General features: G+C 39.1%; 1 protein-coding gene across 1 annotated transcript; it reads right to left on the bottom strand.

Moving 5' to 3' along the window:
- Positions 1 to 6,663: 6,663 nt before the first annotated feature.
- On the bottom strand, positions 6,664 to 18,307 carry bmp5 (bone morphogenetic protein 5). The gene is made up of 7 exons (XM_085800256.1): positions 17,329 to 18,307; positions 14,615 to 14,807; positions 9,688 to 9,836; positions 9,114 to 9,311; positions 8,170 to 8,246; positions 7,883 to 7,993; positions 6,664 to 7,737 (listed from the first exon to the last, which is right to left on the bottom strand). The coding sequence occupies exons 1-7, from the start codon at positions 17,849 to 17,851 to the stop codon at positions 7,588 to 7,590; spliced, it is 1,401 nt and encodes a 466-aa protein (XP_085656382.1). The 5' UTR covers positions 17,852 to 18,307; the 3' UTR covers positions 6,664 to 7,587.
- Positions 18,308 to 18,858: the final 551 nt, after the last annotated feature.

Here is an 18,858-nt window from a genome sequence, read left to right on the forward strand (position 1 = left end):
GCACTGCTGCCAATGTCAACTGCATGGTGTAATAAAATCCCTTGTTAAGCTAGGGCAACATTTACCAGAGAAAGAGCCATTCTTCTGAACCCAGATGTTAACAATAGAGGGGCTTAATGAAGTCCTAGCATTCAACCATCTCACCGCACTAAACTGCTCTGTGATGAGAGACCTCTACCTCTCTCTCAGGGGAGGAGAGTGACTCACATGATCGGCCCTGAAAAGCCTTTTTTGTAGCAGACTTCAAGGTTGATGTCTATCAGTTGCCACCCCCTAAAATTTAAAATGCCTTTTTGTGTATTAGCTCTAATCACTTATTCATGTTTCCCCAAAGAAAAGCAACAAAGTGGGATTAATGGTTGAATTTTGAAGCCTTGAAACTTTTAAACTTGATGTTTAACCTTTTTATCAGCGTTTTTTTTTTTTTTTTTACAAAAAACCAAATAAGTGCTTATTATTAAAAAAAAGGGAATTTTATTTTTTATTTGCCTGAGAATAACTGTTCATGCATTTGATATAATTTCACGGTTTTAGTGGTTTGTTGGGCTTTAAATTATTTTCAGACGTGAGTGCACTGATCAGAATCAGAGCAATGTATATGTCAACCCTTTTAGATAAATATGTTATGGAAACTATTCCTTACAATATCACAAAGTAAGGTTTCAATCAATGATAACTAGATCAATCACTTAACCTTAACTGGCCTTTTCACATTTCTGCTTTCAAGGAATCTCGGCAGCTACAGTTTATCTTGACAAATACCAGCTGCAGGACAGTCACTTTAAACACCCGGCCTTCAGGGGCTTTCCTGCTTTTAGGAATCAATAATGTAACACAGGTGAGTAAAAAAAAAAAAACTTAAGAATGTAAGTAGAGGAAAATTTGACATTTTACAAAACCTAGTGCCTGGAAAGAGTTAATCTGACATTTGTGAGACAATAAAAAATGGCCGTTTTTTGGAGATATTAAAAGTTGTGGTTGTGGTTTAAAAGGGAACATTGATAGATGAAGCACCTGTAAAAACATTTTTCTGTAGAGCATACATTCATACGATATAAGAATCACATATTGTCAGATTACTTTGCAAGTAGTTTGGTCTCCATATTACATGGCAATTTTGATGTTGTAACTCATTTTTTGGATGGAGGATTTTCAGGACTCATGCAACACATCAAATAGTGGATTTTTGAATCACAACAGCAACAGTTTTGTGTGTTTCTCGACCTCAGAGATCACAGCCATGTTGTTTGACTTAAATCTAAAAGACTTATAAAGTGTTGCAAGATGGTTATTTAATGTAATTATGAGGCTACTAACAAATGTTAACAACTATGAGATCTAGACAATGCTCTTTAGGTTTGTGAAGATTAGGCAAACAGATTTGCTTTGACAGGAAAAAGGATGTCTCTGCTCTAGCTTGTGAGCCGTCTCCTGAGAACAATATATTTTACACATGAGGATTTTGGAGACCAGGCAGATGATGAATGCTTCAAAATATTAAATAAAATCAAACAGCCACAACATGTTTCTCCACTGGAAAATGGCGCATATAAAAGAAAGGGACTATTCTCCTTTTTTTTGTACTAAGAAAGAAACAGATGTGAAAAACAGCACTTTATAGAGTACAGGTTTCGGCATGGCATGAAAGAGGTTTTAAGCTCTCAGATATATACCGAAAACAAAGTGGGAGAAAGAAAACAGGAACCAGATTAAATCAATTTTCATCGTCCATCCGTCTTCAATTTCGACATCATGGATTTAACTGAACTGTAACAACAAAAGAGTCCATGGTGCTGAGCGAATAGCACATTATCATCACCCCTGAAAGCAATAATTATGACACAGTCTCTCATACCCAGGGAAGATGGAAGAGTTTGACTGCCTGATGGTTTGTAATTGAAACTGAATCATGCCTGAAAAACAAACTTGAACACATATTAAAAACTTGCTCTTAAAGGCAAGAAAAACCAAGAGAAAAAAATTATAATACCATTTATATAAAATGACCACCATATATATATATATAATATAGGCCTTTATAAAAATATCAGTCTACCTTTCGTCAGGAAGGCCGCCCGCTCTGAGCCAACTTTCCACAGCTCTCCTCAGAGACACCATGTGTGTTAAAGATTATCCTTGCAGTAATCACACCGCAGAGCGTCCCGTGGCTTTTAGTCACAAAAGCCACTGACCTGTGAGTCGGGTTTGTGTCCACACACAGTCACATCGAGGGCTGTTGAACACTGATTTATTAAGTTCTGTTTCTCCTGCTTGATTACTCGCCTGTTCAAAATGATGAACATCATATTTAATAAGGGGTGCGATCAAAAGCACTTCAGTCCTCGCCAGTTAATGATCAATAATCACTCACCTTCATATGGTCTTTTTCTTCAAGTCAACAGCAGTTGTCACAGATATACATTCACAAGCAGACTGTTTTCTAAGCAGCTCAAAATTTATTGTGTAGATTTTTATATTGCACCGTAGAGGACTTCACGGCTGGATTACTGCTCCGGTTGGATCATAAAGCGCAGAGGTTTCCTTCAGCATAGCCGTATCCTTGGTGGGAGAAATTAAATTTCACAGCAAAATTTACAACAGCGGTATACACATGAACTGGGTTAAGTGGAGAGTGTTGACGTCTCTATTTGCTCTCCAAATTGGAAAAACAGCCTTGTTTTGTTCATGATTTTATGGTGGTGTGAGACAGGACAGATGCAGTAAACATCAGCCCTGTGCGGTCACATACATTTTGTTCATCAAAGTACAATGGCTGAGTTTACTTACACCTTTTTGAGCAGTGTACACAACACATTTTGCTACAAAACTCAGTGACAGCAGCAAACACACACAGCATGGGGCAGCAGGAGGTGTCATCCTCCTGTAGTCTCCCACCTTTCCTTTAACAATCACTGCAGTCATTGGTCAGTGAGGTGGATGATTGTCTTTCTTTAATAAGCTGCAGAGAGGTTTCTGAGTGTTAGCTCAGCTCAGCTCAGTAATACTTTCAATCTGCATTATAAACACAGCTAGATACCTTTAATTATCTCTGGGCACTACAGTGATTGTGATTAATGTAGAGTCAGTGCATTAAATCTAAAGACTTGGACAAAAACAAGCTTTTTCCGAGTGTTTTCATCTTGGAGACAACAGAGCAGCAGGTTTTAATAAAAGCATTTTTCTCTTTGCTACCTTGCTTTTGATCTTTCTTTATTACTTAGTTCATAATTGTGCCCAGATATGCCCACATTCTTCTGATGTGCCCTGTTCTGGCAGCATATTAAACATTGGTTTAAAGCTCACTGTTACAGTAAATCAACAATGAATAATACTGGATAGAGATGTCCTTGGCCTCAGAAACAGGTTAATATCCTGCGCATCTGCTTCAGTTTCATCTTTTCCTTTTATTTTATGCGCTCTTTGACATAAATTGTACAATAGATGGGCAACAGGAGGACATAACTAACCAGCACACAAAGAGCGAAGTATCATGACAGACGCTTTTATTTCTCCAGAAACAAACCCACAAAAGAATCTTAACAGGCTCATGTCTGTTTTTTCAAAGTGTTTTTCTGGATTCTCGTGGAAAATATCTTTCATAAATGCTTCATCCACTAGAGAAAGGGGAAAATGGAAAGCCCAACCAGGATTTGCTTTAAAAACAACTGTGTGTACATCCATTTTACAGCGTTATACAAAGTAAACAGAGGGTTTAGATTTATTAAATGTTAAAATAAAGACTGAAAGCATGCGATTCCAAAATATAGAAATGATTTAAATGCACAGGTGCCACCTCTAATGGTAATGGGAAGTGACAGCTGAGTTCACAAACACTCTGTTGTAACTCCCAGGACCCAAAACGCCTCTCTTCTCTGGCTCGGGAAGTGAACTTGAATATGTGAATAACAAGCAAACATAGCGGAGTTTCTGAGTTGCCCTCTGAGAGGACACATTCCTCTCTGGTCCTGCTGCAGCCTTGTCATACCAAACAACATGTAAAAATGTGACCCATATGGTCTCCCTTTTCAAGAGGGACTGATTGAGCTGTATGGAAGTCATAGCCCACCCACAGAATACAAATAAGGAGAACCATATGTGGGGAGATGAATAAGGTAAACTGCACAACATTTTTATTAGATACAATTTCACTTGCCTTGTGGATGGACTGCAAGGTGAGACTTTGAAAATAAACTCTTAGCGAGAGCAAGAAAAAGATCTCTGCTTAACAGAGGGTAAATCTATGAAACATGGAACCGCTAAAACAAACGAACAATAACTATTACATTTTGCAGTTGTAACAAACTGACCAAAATGTGATCAAAGTCAGCATCACGTCCATCAACCAACCCGCTGACATTAGAGCGGACTGCACCAGAAACTGAAGCATGTTAATGAAAAGTCAACATTTAACTAGAGGTGTGTCTTTACAGTAGCAGCTCTAATAAACTCCACCAAGAACATGAACAAATGTTTAGTTACATCGTTTATAATACAGTATGTTTGTGGAAAATACAACTTTTCTTTCACTGACTTCTCACCACATAATTTCATTTCATAAACCAATGTTCTCATTCAGAACATATGTTTAGAAAATGAATAACAAACAACTTAAAATGAACTGTAAATAAATAAAACTTAGTTTAGTAGTTTAGTTTGGTGGAGTTTATTGTCATTATGCCCCAAAAATAATATTCCCCTTCCAATGTTTCTGTTGCATGTTTCCACATAAGCCACTTATAAACTGTTGTTTACATACATCTAACATGGATAACTGGGAAATCACTGTGCTAAAATGTAGGTTGTTCTGATGTAGATGTAGAAGTTCTACAGCCTGTATGAAACATTGTTACAGGACCTGTCTGAGTGGCCCCCAGCTCATACCTACACCTCTGCTGGTGGTCTGACAAGATCAGTGGCTCGTAACAGCAGCCCTTTGTTTTTGTTTTGCAGTATTTGTCAGTGTATTTCCTGCCACTGATGGTTTAGATTAGATTAAGAAATGACCTGAATCATCAAGCATTTGCAGACAGCCAGTCCTGCCTACTAAGAGCTAAGAGCTTCAAGATGATCTCTCCTAACTAAATATTCTGGACAAAAGAACATGTTCCTCAGAGCCACTCACATGAACGTGCCTGTTTTCTCCATCAGGTTTAAGAGAATAAACATGTTAGAAAAAAAAAAAGTACTGTAATATCAGCACCTGGAAAGACATCCTGACATTATGTAAAGTGTAAAGTCTAAAGCCAAATAGTGTGTAGTGGCATATTTGGTAAACCTGAGAGGGTGATGCACGAATAATGCACAAGAAGCCCTTCATGAAAAGTAAACTTCTGTGGGTTGTGACCTTTTCCAGCTTAAAGTGGCCACTGGAAGTGCTGATCTGATGAATGTCGAGGCACCTCTGACTCACTGCAGGCTGGCTTTTGACCGCGGGGGTCTCAGAGGAAAGGGGGCCGATATATTAATCTGCCCTGAGTATGGCAATTGTTACCCTTTCCTTTCATGTGGTGAGGAGGTTGCTGTCAAGAGGGCTGCGGAGTCTCGGGGTACTTAAATAGGAGCTCATTCATAGCAGCTCCTGCGTTACAGAAAAGGAAGAAATGTAGTTGAATTGGAAAGAATCCATGATATTAAACAGTAGATGGGATTGTGAAGTGCTAGGAGTAATCATGCCAGGCAACAGGCCACAGGAATGCAAATCACCCCTCAAGCCAAGAGTTAAGTTAGCAGGTGGCCTCTTCTATTCACTGAATGTCAACACTCCTTTTAGATGCAGCCCACATAACATCTGGGCAGGCCGGCCACTGCTTTTAATTAAGTGAAATACAGTCACTCAATGTTCTGCCATGTCAGAGAAAAAATGTTATAAAAGTTGGGAAGGTGGGGGGAGAAAAGTGCACAGTACATATCCTGTGTTCAGGGAAGGTCAACACAGTTGTGTAAATAAATATTAATCCTTAACCTAATCCCTACATTTCCAAGACCATTGAAAATCTGTGCGTAACCAGAGTGTTTCTCTGGAAATAGCACGTTCTCTCACACTTCTCTGCAAGTTCTGCTCAACCTGAGCGAGGAGGGAATGTAGCACGCTCGCTCCGTTACAGTTTATGGTCTCCACTTTGTTTCCAGGGTTGAATCTTAGCTCTGAGGATGTGAGCATACAGAAAGCAAGCAAGCAAGAGGTGTGACACACATATCACATAAATCATTGGGCGGATGGTTGTTTTCTCCTCCATAACCTGGAAGGGATTGGTTACAAAACAATATACCTTGCTCTGCTGGCAGCCTCGTGATAATTGCCGAGTTCGTTTTGTTTTGGAGGTCACAGCACTGCTTTACTGCTACAACTGTACCACTAGCATTACCACTCCCCGAGAGCATGTCAACAGGCTCTGTGGGTGGACCCCGAGTTTATATCATACTTGTCAAACAGTTATAAAGCTGAGACGGTAGTCCAGTAACACACATGTGAAACATCCGCAGAGCTCCAAACAGAAATACGAAGGGACAGCTTGAATTTAAAAAAGTCTGGAGACCTTGCAGCTGGAGGACAGAGGGGGGAAAAAAGGTCCAAGATGAAATGCAGTTCCGCATATAGCTGAGAGTGATGAATGGAGCGAGAAAAGCTGTGAGGTCAAGAAAAGGCAAAGCACGAGACTGTGGTTTTCAAGTGGTACATTTATTAAAATACACAACACTCTACATTGAGATATACTTTCCCCAAACAAGAGCTAGAAATTAGTGCGGAGCGGAGATGTTCGCAGCTACGACTCAGAGGAACAGTGTTTATGGAAGAGATTAACAATAACATTGTTTTTGAAAAGAAAAAAAGCCCTGCAAAGTGTAAAGCATTCATTCATGAACACTCGGCATAATAAGAGTTTCATTCCAGATTGACACAATTCCCATCTGAGAACACGCTTGTAAAAACAAAACAAAACAAAACACAAAGCTGACATGGAAAAGGTGAAACGGTATCAGTGCTGAAAGATGGTGACAGCTTGAAAATAGCTTTGGGCAGTTTGGTGTATAGGAGAACCAGCACTGTTTTTCTTTTTGCACTGATCAAGTCAGATCACAGCCTGTTCAATTTAGTATAGTAGCATCATGTCCTTTGTTTATCAAATTCATATTTGAACTGTTTCTGTGTACAGTATCTTTGCTTCTCTGTATCTGTGTCAGTCATTTAAGATTATTAAGAAACAAACAGATTATGAAATTAGCATTGAAGGAAAAAAGCACACACACATATTATATTAGAAAATGGAAAAACAAGCAGGAGGGGATGTAACCTTATGTATCATGATGACTCCAGTGAATAATTTACTCATACAAGTTATACAGGCGTAACTAAGAGGGAGTATATGCCAACGGACACAAAAGATATGAGATAACTGGCATAAAGTAAAATCATTTTGTCCTAATCATTTAAATATCACAATATTCAGTGCTATTTTTAAAAAAAAGAAAATAAATTAGGTAATAAAACTTTATATACATAATACTGTACATCACATCACACCTGCAGCAGATGTGTTTTCCAGCGATTCCCATAGCAGATAGCATAAATTAAAGTTAGCCCAGCCACTAATGGCAACCACAAGACCTAACTACCATATTCCTGTATTTCTTGAGGATAACGTTTGAGCTGTCATCAAAGTAAAGTACTGATATTGCGTTGAGCTTGGTTGGGGCACAGCATGGCTTTGGCACATTGTCAGGAAACATTAAATGGACCTATAAGTGAAAGCATGAGGTAGGTTTAAAAGAGGTGCGACTGCAGCAAGTTGCAAATGAATCATAACTGCTAAGAACATTATGGAGGTTGAAAACATGGCTTTATTCTAGGAGACATGTGCAATAGACTCTAAAGGATACTCACCAGGGTTTGCACAATTGCATGATTTGTTGCGTTCATGTGCGCGTTGAGTGGAAACGAGCATTCACCATCACAGTAAAAAGCAGCATAGCCCTCAGGTGCAATGATCCAATCCTAGACAGACAAAAAAAAAGAGGACAATCTGTTTTTCTTTATTTGTGACACATTTATATGTTTTCTCAGTGTGACCATATAATCTAAATTTAACAAGTGTGTCATTCTTTGCGTTATTGCCATGTGGTAGTTCTATCACTGCTTTGTGCAAAAGTAGTGAAATCACTTCGCCTTACCTGCCAACCCAAATCTCGAAAGCTGACATAGAGTTCATGTTTCTTACAGGCTTGCTTCTGTTCACTGGTGTTATAATCTGAAAATTAAGATAAGTGATTATGACAGATAATAACATCTCCTTATATCCTGCTGTTCCTGCTTATTATGGGAAGATTAAATACAGCATAGATGTCTGTAAAACTCATTAATGAATGCACTAAAAACATACACGCCACTGTGTCTGTACATTAATACGGTGTTCGGAAATATTTCCAATAAATCTTAATTTATTAACAAACAGTAAATGTTGCACAGAATTTATAGCCTGTAGAGTCACAGATATCTAGAAGCTGCGACTGTAGAGCTGCAGAGAATCATTAATTAATGAAGATGACAGTAACTCATCCATCGATGTGCTGGATTATTAATTATTCCTGATTAATCATTAATGACATGTACAGCCCAGTACCTTACAGACTAATCCACAAGCCATTCCACCTCTCAGTCACTCTGTCTAGTATTGTAACAGCAGTGTCACTTTGGTTGAGAAGAGAGAAGAGCTGACCTGGGATCTGAATTGAATCCTGAATAAAAACCTTGTTTATTTCCAAATTGAAAATTAATTGTTTCGCACACAGGGACATTTACAGTTAAAGAAACAGTTTTGGAGGAATAAACAAAAGAACATTTTGTACAAGGAAGCTTTTACAATATTGAAAGTTCATTCCACCTCAAACTCATGGCAGATAGCCCATCACTGTGAGCAGATGAGCAAAATATTATTTCCAATTTTATAGCAATCTGGCCGGTAATTGTGGAGATACCTGGCTGCAGACGGTTACAATGGTTTGTCTGACAAACGCATCCACAGTCTGATGCTTGTCGTTAAAATGTAATCAAATCTAGAGATTTTATGTAAAAGAAATTATAGAAAAAATCTATCACGTCGTAAAAGAGCACATACCTCCACTTTTTGGCGCCCTGGATGATTCTTGCTGATTAGTGGATTTATTGCGATTGTGGTTCTTTTTCTTCCCACCAGCGGCTCTGACAGAGCGAAGTAACACCCCGCTGGCCTTGAAGAAAGCAACCAGGAAGGGCTGTTTGGACTGGGGCCCGTTCCTCCCAATGATTCCAGCAGATTTTATGTTGATGCTTCGTCCTTTTAAAAATCAGCAGGTAAATAAAACGTTCAAAACAAAACAGAGGAAAAAACGGTTACTTTATTATTTTATGATGCTTTCAAGGTAAAGCTGAAGTCCAGAATCACTAAAAATACAAAGACTGGATCAGCCCATTAATCTTATTGGTGGATTTATGGTTATTTATTGCTGATAAATAATCACCAAAGTCAGATGCACAAGTCAGATTCGCTCTGAAGTCAATGAAAATACTGGTTCTTAATCAAACACAGACATTATGAATGGTTTCAAAAGATGAACTTCCTGACCCCTTTTTTGGATTCCAACAGTCTTAAATAAATCTGGTGATGTTACAAGGGAAGGAACAAATAGAAATAAAATCTGATATTCACTTGCCATCTACAGTCTCCACACAGAGCTGCAGGCCCAGGTTCTGCTGTGGGTTCATTACCCAGTGGTTACTGGTGGCCGTGATGTCAAACACCAGCCAGCCTCCATCGGACGCCTGGACCTTTTTGGAGTCGAGTAAGAACGTCTCTGCATCTCTGAAGGTAGAAGAACACAACGGGGGGAAAAAACAACAAACATATGTATTAAATAAACTGCAGTTCAAATGATGCACACATTATCAATGATAGCTACAGTACACAATAAAAACCATACAGTGTATCTTCTGATTATGTAGGAAAAATTCACAATCCAGTGCGTTGATTTTCAAGATTGTTACTTTTGCATTTCAGACCAAACAAATGATGAAATGAATGGTCACTTTACAGCTGCATTATAAACAAATTACAAAACCTCTGCCACAGTTTTTTTAAATGGAAATGGCCTGTGCACCTTATTGCTTCATACTGTAGCTTTAATATGACATAAAACAGAAACCATGTGCATCTTAACCACTTAGGCAAGAGGAGATAAAGGAGGTATCACTGATTGAACACAAATGGATGCCTCAGCCCACGCTGTGCAGCAGAAGCCAGAATCTGAATGGCTTTTATTAGTTTCTTCATCTCTTTATCATTTTGAAACCAAACATTATTCTCCAAAAAGCCGCTCACTGTTGAAACCTGGTGATTTGGTGCGTAAGAGTAACTTGGTGATGTTTTGTGTGCCAGCTTTGTAGTCGAGATAAAAAGAAAAAAAAGCTGCCAAAGACGCTGTGACTATATAATAAACTGCAGAGCTGTTGTGGCAGAGCGTGGGCAGAAATCTCAGCTATTTGATGAGTAAAACCTTTTTCAGGAGGTATGAATCCTGCATATCAGCCCTTGTGTGTATTTTTAACATGACTCTGACATAAGGCATCAATCAAACCCTAAGTTGAAAAAGTCCCCGCTGCGCAATTTGCATTGGAATATTTTCAAGCAGCAGATCGGATAAGGCCTGTTCAGTTTTTGTGGTTACATGGTGCTGGTTGGAGAGAACCAAGATTTTCCATGTGGCCTCGAGAGTTCAGGAACTATTCATGTGTTTATTACAGGTGTAATAAAACTCAACCACACAAGGTTAATCCTTATGAGTGACTTCCTGCTGAACTTCCTCTTTGAAATGTACAGCATTAAGGCTACATCCTGTGATAATTTAGTTTCTGTAGGTAAGAATTTGCAACTCTCACCGCCCCGTCCAAGAGGGAAAATGTTTTTCCCACCCTTTAATCTGTGATTACTGGATGTACTGTCCCACTGAAAGCAAGTTTAACTGAGTGGAAACCAGGGATAGAGGAACTCAGTCTGTTTAGACTTTTTTAAAGTCTGTTTCATATGTCATCAGTCTCCAATAGCAATATGAAGAAGGTCAGGGTTGGTGCGCTGTCATTTTTTGAAGTGCCCTAAAGGTTTCAAATCCATCTAAGAATTGCTTCTGTACGTGCTTTAGAGGAGAGGAAATGCATTCAAAATCTTGGTTGGACCTCAGTGATACTGTAAACACAGTGAGAAACAGTGAACGTAAACATAAGTTTGTTTAGAAAGAACATCATCTCCATCTCAGCATCACACCACTGAGTAAGATGTGCTGCACTTTTTAAAACCTGGATTGCCACTTTTACTTTAATCATAATCGAGTGAGTTTGTTTTTTCTTTTTCTTTTTCTTTTTTTTTTTTTACAGTTGCTTTGGTGCATTTCTCAGATCAGAATTTTTTTTTTAAAAGTTAAACCTCCACAACATTTAGTCATTTGTGCACATCATAGTAGTAATTTCTCATTCCTTTGAACAAATTGCAAATGATTTTGGACATGTCAGTTGCAGTTGATCATCAGCTGCTTTCATACAATTCTCTGCTGTTTTATAACATTATCATTTGCTTATGTCATGTCAGTCAAAATGAACTATACAGTGCTTACAAATGTTGAATAGTCATTCCCTATAAAACTAATAGTCCTCATTTCATTGCTTGAGTCACTACATACAAACTGTTGAACAAGTTGTCAAAATCTGTCAAGCAAATTTTAAATGTTGGGAGAACCACTGTAAATTCAATTATTCAAACATTTCGTAGGGAGAACAGGTATGTACTGTATAGTATTGGACAGTAATTCATCACTAAACAATCTGCACTGCACTACTGTCATTGTGTCATACATTAAGCTTACAGTGGGACAACTTTTTACATTTTACATTTAGACTTACAGCTTTACAGTATAGATTTCCTGTATTGTAGTGTATTACAGCAACCTGCTTACAGTAAAGATTTGCCATGTTTACAGTATGGTACTGCAGCATTTTACAAGTAGGAAGCACTGATATTGTACACGACTACAGTAATATCAGTTAATGCAGTATATCTCATGTTTACATTACTGTAATTTTACTCTGCACCACATAGGATTGCAAGACAACTTTGCATAGGTGAAAGAGGCCCTTTTTTCTCTGCAACAAGAGGAAGCCTTTGTGCAATGGTGATTGCAAACAATGACATAAGGTTGAGAGAGATACAAAGCGAGGATGGCAATGTCTTTGGGAATATTGAATCCATTTCAATCGTTACAATTGACAGATTTATGTAGATGAAAATATGTGGCCAGACAGACAGGAACGTCTGGATGTGCAGGAATGACGACTTACAGTACTGTAATATTGTTTACAGTTGTGCACAGCTCTACCCAAAGGGTGTTTCTTGTGTTTGTTGTAAATACATGACTGTAGTGTATTTTTCTTTTGCACGATGCTGTGAACAAATTACTGTAAATTGCAAAGAGCATATGCAGTAAAAATGTGAAACATACGTATTCAGTATCAGTTACTCCACTAAATACAGTAATGTGTAACTTTACTGTAGTTTTCACATGGCTGTACAAGTAGTGTATAGTGCTGTCTTGAGCATTTTTAGGAAGTGTCACCAAGACCTGACACAACTGTCATAATGAAAACATGGCAAAGCCATTTTGACTATATTGTTCATAAACAATGGTGTCAGGATTTCTCATTTTGACAACACCGACAGTTTCATTGACATGAATACTTGCTTTTGAGGGAAAAACTATCTATTTTGAGCAAATGATACACTTTTGCAGGTTATACACTACTACTACTGTACTAACTTTGTACTAATTGTTTTGAGAAATGCACTAACTGTTGTGCAAATGTTACTGTAATAGTGATGTGAGAAATGCACTAAAGTTACTGAGAAAAACTGTAAGAATTGAGATGAAGTGAACTGATGATGATATTTGCTAAAGAACTCATAACTCATAACCCTGATCTTCCTGATCTTGAGTGTTGAGGGGATGTTGTAGAAATGGTGCAGGGCAATCTACCTTTTTGAATAAAATAATGACAGACAGACAGACAGACAGACAGACAGACAGACAGACAGACAGACAGACAGACAGACAGACAGACAGACAGACAGACAGACAGATAGACAGATAGATAGATAGATAGATAGATAGATAGATAGATAGATAGATAGATAGATAGATAGATAGATAGATAGATAGATAGATAGATAGATAGATAGATAGATAGATAGATAGATAGATATGAAATCATTAGAGTTGTTTAGTTGAAAATAATCGCATTCTTCAATATTGCTTCTAAGGTTTCTAACTAAACTAAAAGCATACAAGTCCTCATAAAAACGTGTGTGAAAACTCAAACTGAGCAGTCTTCCCCTTTAAGATGGTAGAGTCCATTGACTTGGACCTTTTCAAAGCCCAGGAGGGTCATATCTCCACTTCAATCACCCACACACATTTTTGGCAAGCAAATGTGGGCCCACTTTTAAGTACACCCTTGTGTATTCAGCTATGTCATGGTTTAAACTTCCGGGATATTGTTAAGACAGGCAGGTGGTGGGCATAACAGTGATCATGGGAGCACCCGAGGGAGCCCCCCACCTCCCTAATATGGGCCCTCAAGGTTTCATCTGGGACGCGGCCAGTTTGGCAGGCAACACAAGACGAGTGATAACTGATGGACCTTCTGAGCTTCATAAGTGGCCAACTTGCTAATGGAGCTCTCTTTATCCGAGGACTATATTTGTAGGGCAGACATGGTGCGAATGAAGGAGAGCAGAGTTGGAGATAGAAGGAGGTTCTGTGTGAGTGGAAAGTTTCAGCCGTGCAAGACAATAGCTGCGGGACTATTTGCTTTTTTTTTTAAACTGTGAAATAAGATTAGTGCAGGGGATCAAAGCACAGCTGAAGTAACAGCTATTTCTGTTTTCTTTCCAACAATTTGCAGTTTGTAAAGAAGACAATGTTTGTTGTGTGCCGTGTGCTTTGTGTTTCACAGCATTTCAGATAACTCAGAACAGGCTTGATGCAAGTCCTCCTGCCCTGTATTATCATCAACATTATTATTGCGATTACTATTAGTATTGTGAAATGTTTGTTACCTCTGGGACTGACTGAGCATCTATTTACACCTGACATACATAAAACATATAAAGTTCTATTAGTTATTGGTGCAAGAAGCATTGAGATGTTTCAGTTTAATTCATACACTAGCAGCAAAATATATTTCAATCATCAAAAGTAGAAATATTCATGACTCCTGTCAGAGTGTTATATTATATTATTAGACTACAATGCACAACTGAAAAAGCAACATATTGATGTTTTAAGGAAGAGCAATTTTGTAAATAGTTTTTATATATTTTTTATTAGTTTAAACAAAAACACTATAACATGCTTATTACTGTAAGTTTCCGTTCATGTATTTGGAGTGTAAACTCTTGATCTGCACCTGAGCTGGTAACTATAACTTTCACATAAATGTGATAATGTAATAAGAAAATACAATATTGGCACATGAAAGTATAAGTAACATGGTACAGTACTTAAATTAATGTGAGGTTTCAGTTGATTTGGTACTTACTTGTTTTGATATTCCTTGATGACTTGATAAATGGAAACCTTCAGAGTTATATTGTCATAGCGGGCATGACTGCGGTCCTTATAGATCCGAAACTCCGCAGCCGTCACCGCTTCTCCATCTGGGATCTGAGTCAGATCAAAACGGAACTCCTTGTAGTGTCTTCGTTGGTGGGAAAAATCTTTATCTTTCTCCACTGGGAAAGAAAAATATTTTATGATGAATTTCATTTTTTACTGGCAGCAGAGCTTATGCTGATCAAAATATATGGCTTCACCTCCTGAACCGCTACGTGAGTTGCTCAAAAGAGAAAATATGCCAGCATTAACGCACAGAAAAAGGGTAATTTATTACATCTTCTTTTACATTCCAGGTCCAATCCAAACATTTTGACTACCAACAAAAGCACTTTCCAGTTCATTAAATCAGTCAACTGAATACAGGTAGCAGTTCCCAGACAGGCGCTCTACTGTGTGCCTTAACTGCATTCTCTGGCCATGATGAATGGGCTGTCAGTTAAGAAAAACAGGCTGATTTCAATTAAAAACACTTTGGTCTGATCCTCAAGTGAGAGAAAAGACCAGACAGGATTCTTCAACATCATGGGAGCGTCTACTCTGACCTCATTTCTGACCTTTTACTGACCTCCTGTAGTTTTCATACAATGTGTTAAGAGTCTTTCATGACCCTTGACCCTTAAAACTAAATATTTCTAACATAATGAATGAGGTGGGATGTCTGTTAAGGCCTGTAGTTGTGGAAATATTTACAAACTCATATTCTGTTACATGGGAATAAATAAAAGACATGTAGGCTACTGCTTTATTTTTCAAAATAAAGTTCCTGAGTAAAAAAAAAAAAAAAAAGAAGACTTTTATAACTCAGCCTCAGTCACTCAATATCCTCACCTGTCAACTTTCAATAGTTTGATGCTATAAACGCTGACTGCTAACTGTCTCACACCCCTGCTGTTTAACAGAGAGGGGGCATGTGGCTCAGCTCAGTGGATATTCTGCCATCCGTAGTGATATCATGCAGTGCATTTCCCTGGTATTTTATCGGGAGAACGCCTGTGGTTACTTAGCACAAAGAGGTCAGAGGTCAGGTCTGACTTTTACCCACTGAGCGTGTTCCATTATTTTAGCCACAGGCAGTAATCTGAAGCAGAAGTGCCACTGAGAGCATGGAGCATTTTACTTTCAAATGGCTAAAAATGAAACAATAATGGCCTCATTCTCCGGTAAAGGTAAGCTGTGTGCATTCTGGATGTGTCCATCTTAACTGGATTCAGCTTCTACCACGAGTTTCCATATTTTGTGTATAGGATTAATAAATGACCTGTGCATGTGTTACATTGTCACATCTTTACCCCTCTTGCATACATATAGCTGCCTCCTATTCATACTTACAGTAGGCACGCTGCACAGCGGGAGATCCCACATAGATGTTTCTAAAAGAGCTGAGGTCAGTAGCTATATTTGAACATACTGTAATAAAGACAGAGCCCTATTGAACACTTCACTGACAGTCCCCAGAACGACAGCAGAGCTTTCAGGGCTGACAGTGTACATGCCCTGGTATAGTGGTAAGTGGAAACAGATGGGCTCAAGCCAAGGTGAGGGAATATACTCCCAAGAAACTCTATAGAAATCCACTTATACATGTGTTTCTGTATTTAAGAAAATAAAATCCTCAACACTGCAGCGCAGACACGGCATAAAGTTTGATTCATTTCATCATTAATTTACAATTCTGCAATGTTGCATCGTGTTTCATTTTTAAAGGTAGTTCATGTGTAATGTGTTTAATATTTGAATCATCACTAGAGAAAATGAAATACTACACCAAACACAGATATGAGGAATAAGGCTCCTGGTTTCTCTTAGTGAGAGAGCTTCAAGAACTACAGCCATCAGTCAATATCACTCCCCTTTTAACAACAGGAAATAATTTAGACCAATTTTCTCAAGGTCAGACAGTCATCTGATAAGTTACTCTGAACTGCAGGGTTAAAGGTCACGGCTACTGAACAAACACAATCATTATACATCAGCTACTTTTTTTTCCTGCTAAATAGAAAGCAGCACAAACGGATAAAGTCCAAAGAATGTTGGAGCTTCATTCTGTTTAAATAGAAAAAATATTTCAAACAAGGCAAAAGCAACTGAGGCCAGATAATGACTGAAATCTGAAAATTAATGAATGACACCTATTCATTTAAATGTTGAAATTCAAACTAAATACATAAAGAATGTATGAATGAATGAATGAATATGTCATTCATTCAAAAATGAATGAATGAAAGTCAAAAGGTGAAAAACTTGCTCACACAATTTGGATGCTCACAACATTTTTAGAGAGTAATACTTTTTGATTATTTAAATAAAATCTACATTTATTTTGACGGTATGAACTCCACGTGCTGATGTATCCATAATACAACAAGGAGGCCAATAGGCTACTGTGTTAATTTATGTATACCGGCCTAACTCCCGTCTATGTCCTTACATCCCCTTATCCTCAGTGCGGTGCAGAGAAATTGGAGTCCATATAAAGGGATAAAAAATGATTTGGAGAAGGATTTTGTGTCTTGAGGTTGTTAAATTTGTCTCTTCATTTGAAATATTAATAAAACCAATTACCTCTCTGTACTTTCAGTGTATGAATTAGGATTTAATAAAAGCAGTTGATGAAGAGAACATTTTAACTCCACTCACCTAAATTGACAAAACTCATCACCATGTCGGCGTCATTGAGAAAGTTGGTGTCGTGCGCTGTGGTGAGTGCGGGGCTGTGGCCTAACAGCGGGGCCGCTCGGTAAGGCTGTGCCACACGGCTGTAGCCGGCATGCTGGGGGCTGTAGTAACCCTTCCTGGAGTGCCCTTGAGCCTTGGCACTGAAGCTCTTCCCTGCGCCCTGCTCCACCGCAGCCGCCGCCGCCGCTGCAGCCGCCGCCTCCTCCTCCTCCTCCACGGCCATCGCGTTGTACAGGTCGAGCATGAAGAGCGGCGCGGAGGACGCCTGCTTCCCGGGAGAGAAGGGCCTCGGACGGTGAGGCAAGCCCAGGATGGAGAGGATCTCTCTCTGGATCTCCCTGCGCTCGTGATTGCGCAACCTCCTGTAAATAAAACTGGAGTGCACATGGTTGTCACTTAACCCGCAATGAGCGCACGACAGAAAACTCAAACAGCTCCACGCCAGTCCGAGCACGGCACGGTTCAAAGGTGTAAGCGCTGTCATCTTGACAAATAGCTCACTCTGGGAGGTGAAGTTGAACTACATCGCACTCTGCGAGAAGAATAAAGCAATTTATATCTCTGCCAATACGGAATCATAGACTCTCCATATCAGCCAGAGGCACCACGACCTTCACGGTGGTAAATGGGAGAACTTTGTTTTCTCTACAGATGGAGGTATCAGTTTGCAGAAAAGTCGCCGCAGTACTTCCCTGTGCGTAAAGCTCCTCCGGCACTATTTACTCCTCCAGGGTCCATCCAAAGACTGTGCCACACCAAGTATTTATGGAGCTGTGACCCCCGTCCCTCACCTTACTCTTCTGTGATGAAAAAACAAGTAGGTACGCCCATAACGTCGAGGGATAACCCGGAGTTTCCAATGGATGAAAAGTGTTGAACAGTGTCAGAGAAGCTCTCGACTCATGGCCCGGCTCGCATTTTTCTTTCTCTCTTCTTCTCCTTTTTTTTTTTTTTAAACCCAGTGAGAGTGGAGCCTACTAGGGCTAGTTGCCCTCTGAGTCCATCCCACTCAACTTTTCTTTTTAGTGCGTTTGTGTGTGTGTTTTTGCATCCACCTCTAGCGGCCGCAATAAAACTTCAGCCCCGGTCCCATGATCAATGTGGCGGCTCTGGAGTGTAAAAGGAGACACTTGAAATCCGAGAGGCCGTCTTAACGAGTGAGAGAAGAATGACAGAGCCTTTTAATCACCTCAACTTATTGAAGTCTGCTGTGTTTATGGGGAAAGAGCTCCGCTGCGTTCAGGGAACAACAACAAGGACCCTGTGTTCATATGCTGCACAGGGCTCCACTGGGGTGCTGCAAAATATATATTTTTTATTAATTTACACCAACAAATAAGTGGTTCTGTTTACACTGTAAAATCCCATCAGAGAAGACAGGAGATTAAAAAAAGATAAAACCCCAGATAGATAAGGATCGTTGTCAAATCAATAGACCCACTGCAGGTCTCTTAATCCAATAACAATTTCCATCTTCATAATTACATAAAC

Source organism: Trachurus japonicus, chromosome 15, assembly GCF_045865225.1.
Source record: "Trachurus japonicus isolate A0001 chromosome 15, Traja_1.0".
Lineage (NCBI taxonomy): Eukaryota > Metazoa > Chordata > Actinopteri > Carangiformes > Carangidae > Trachurus > Trachurus japonicus.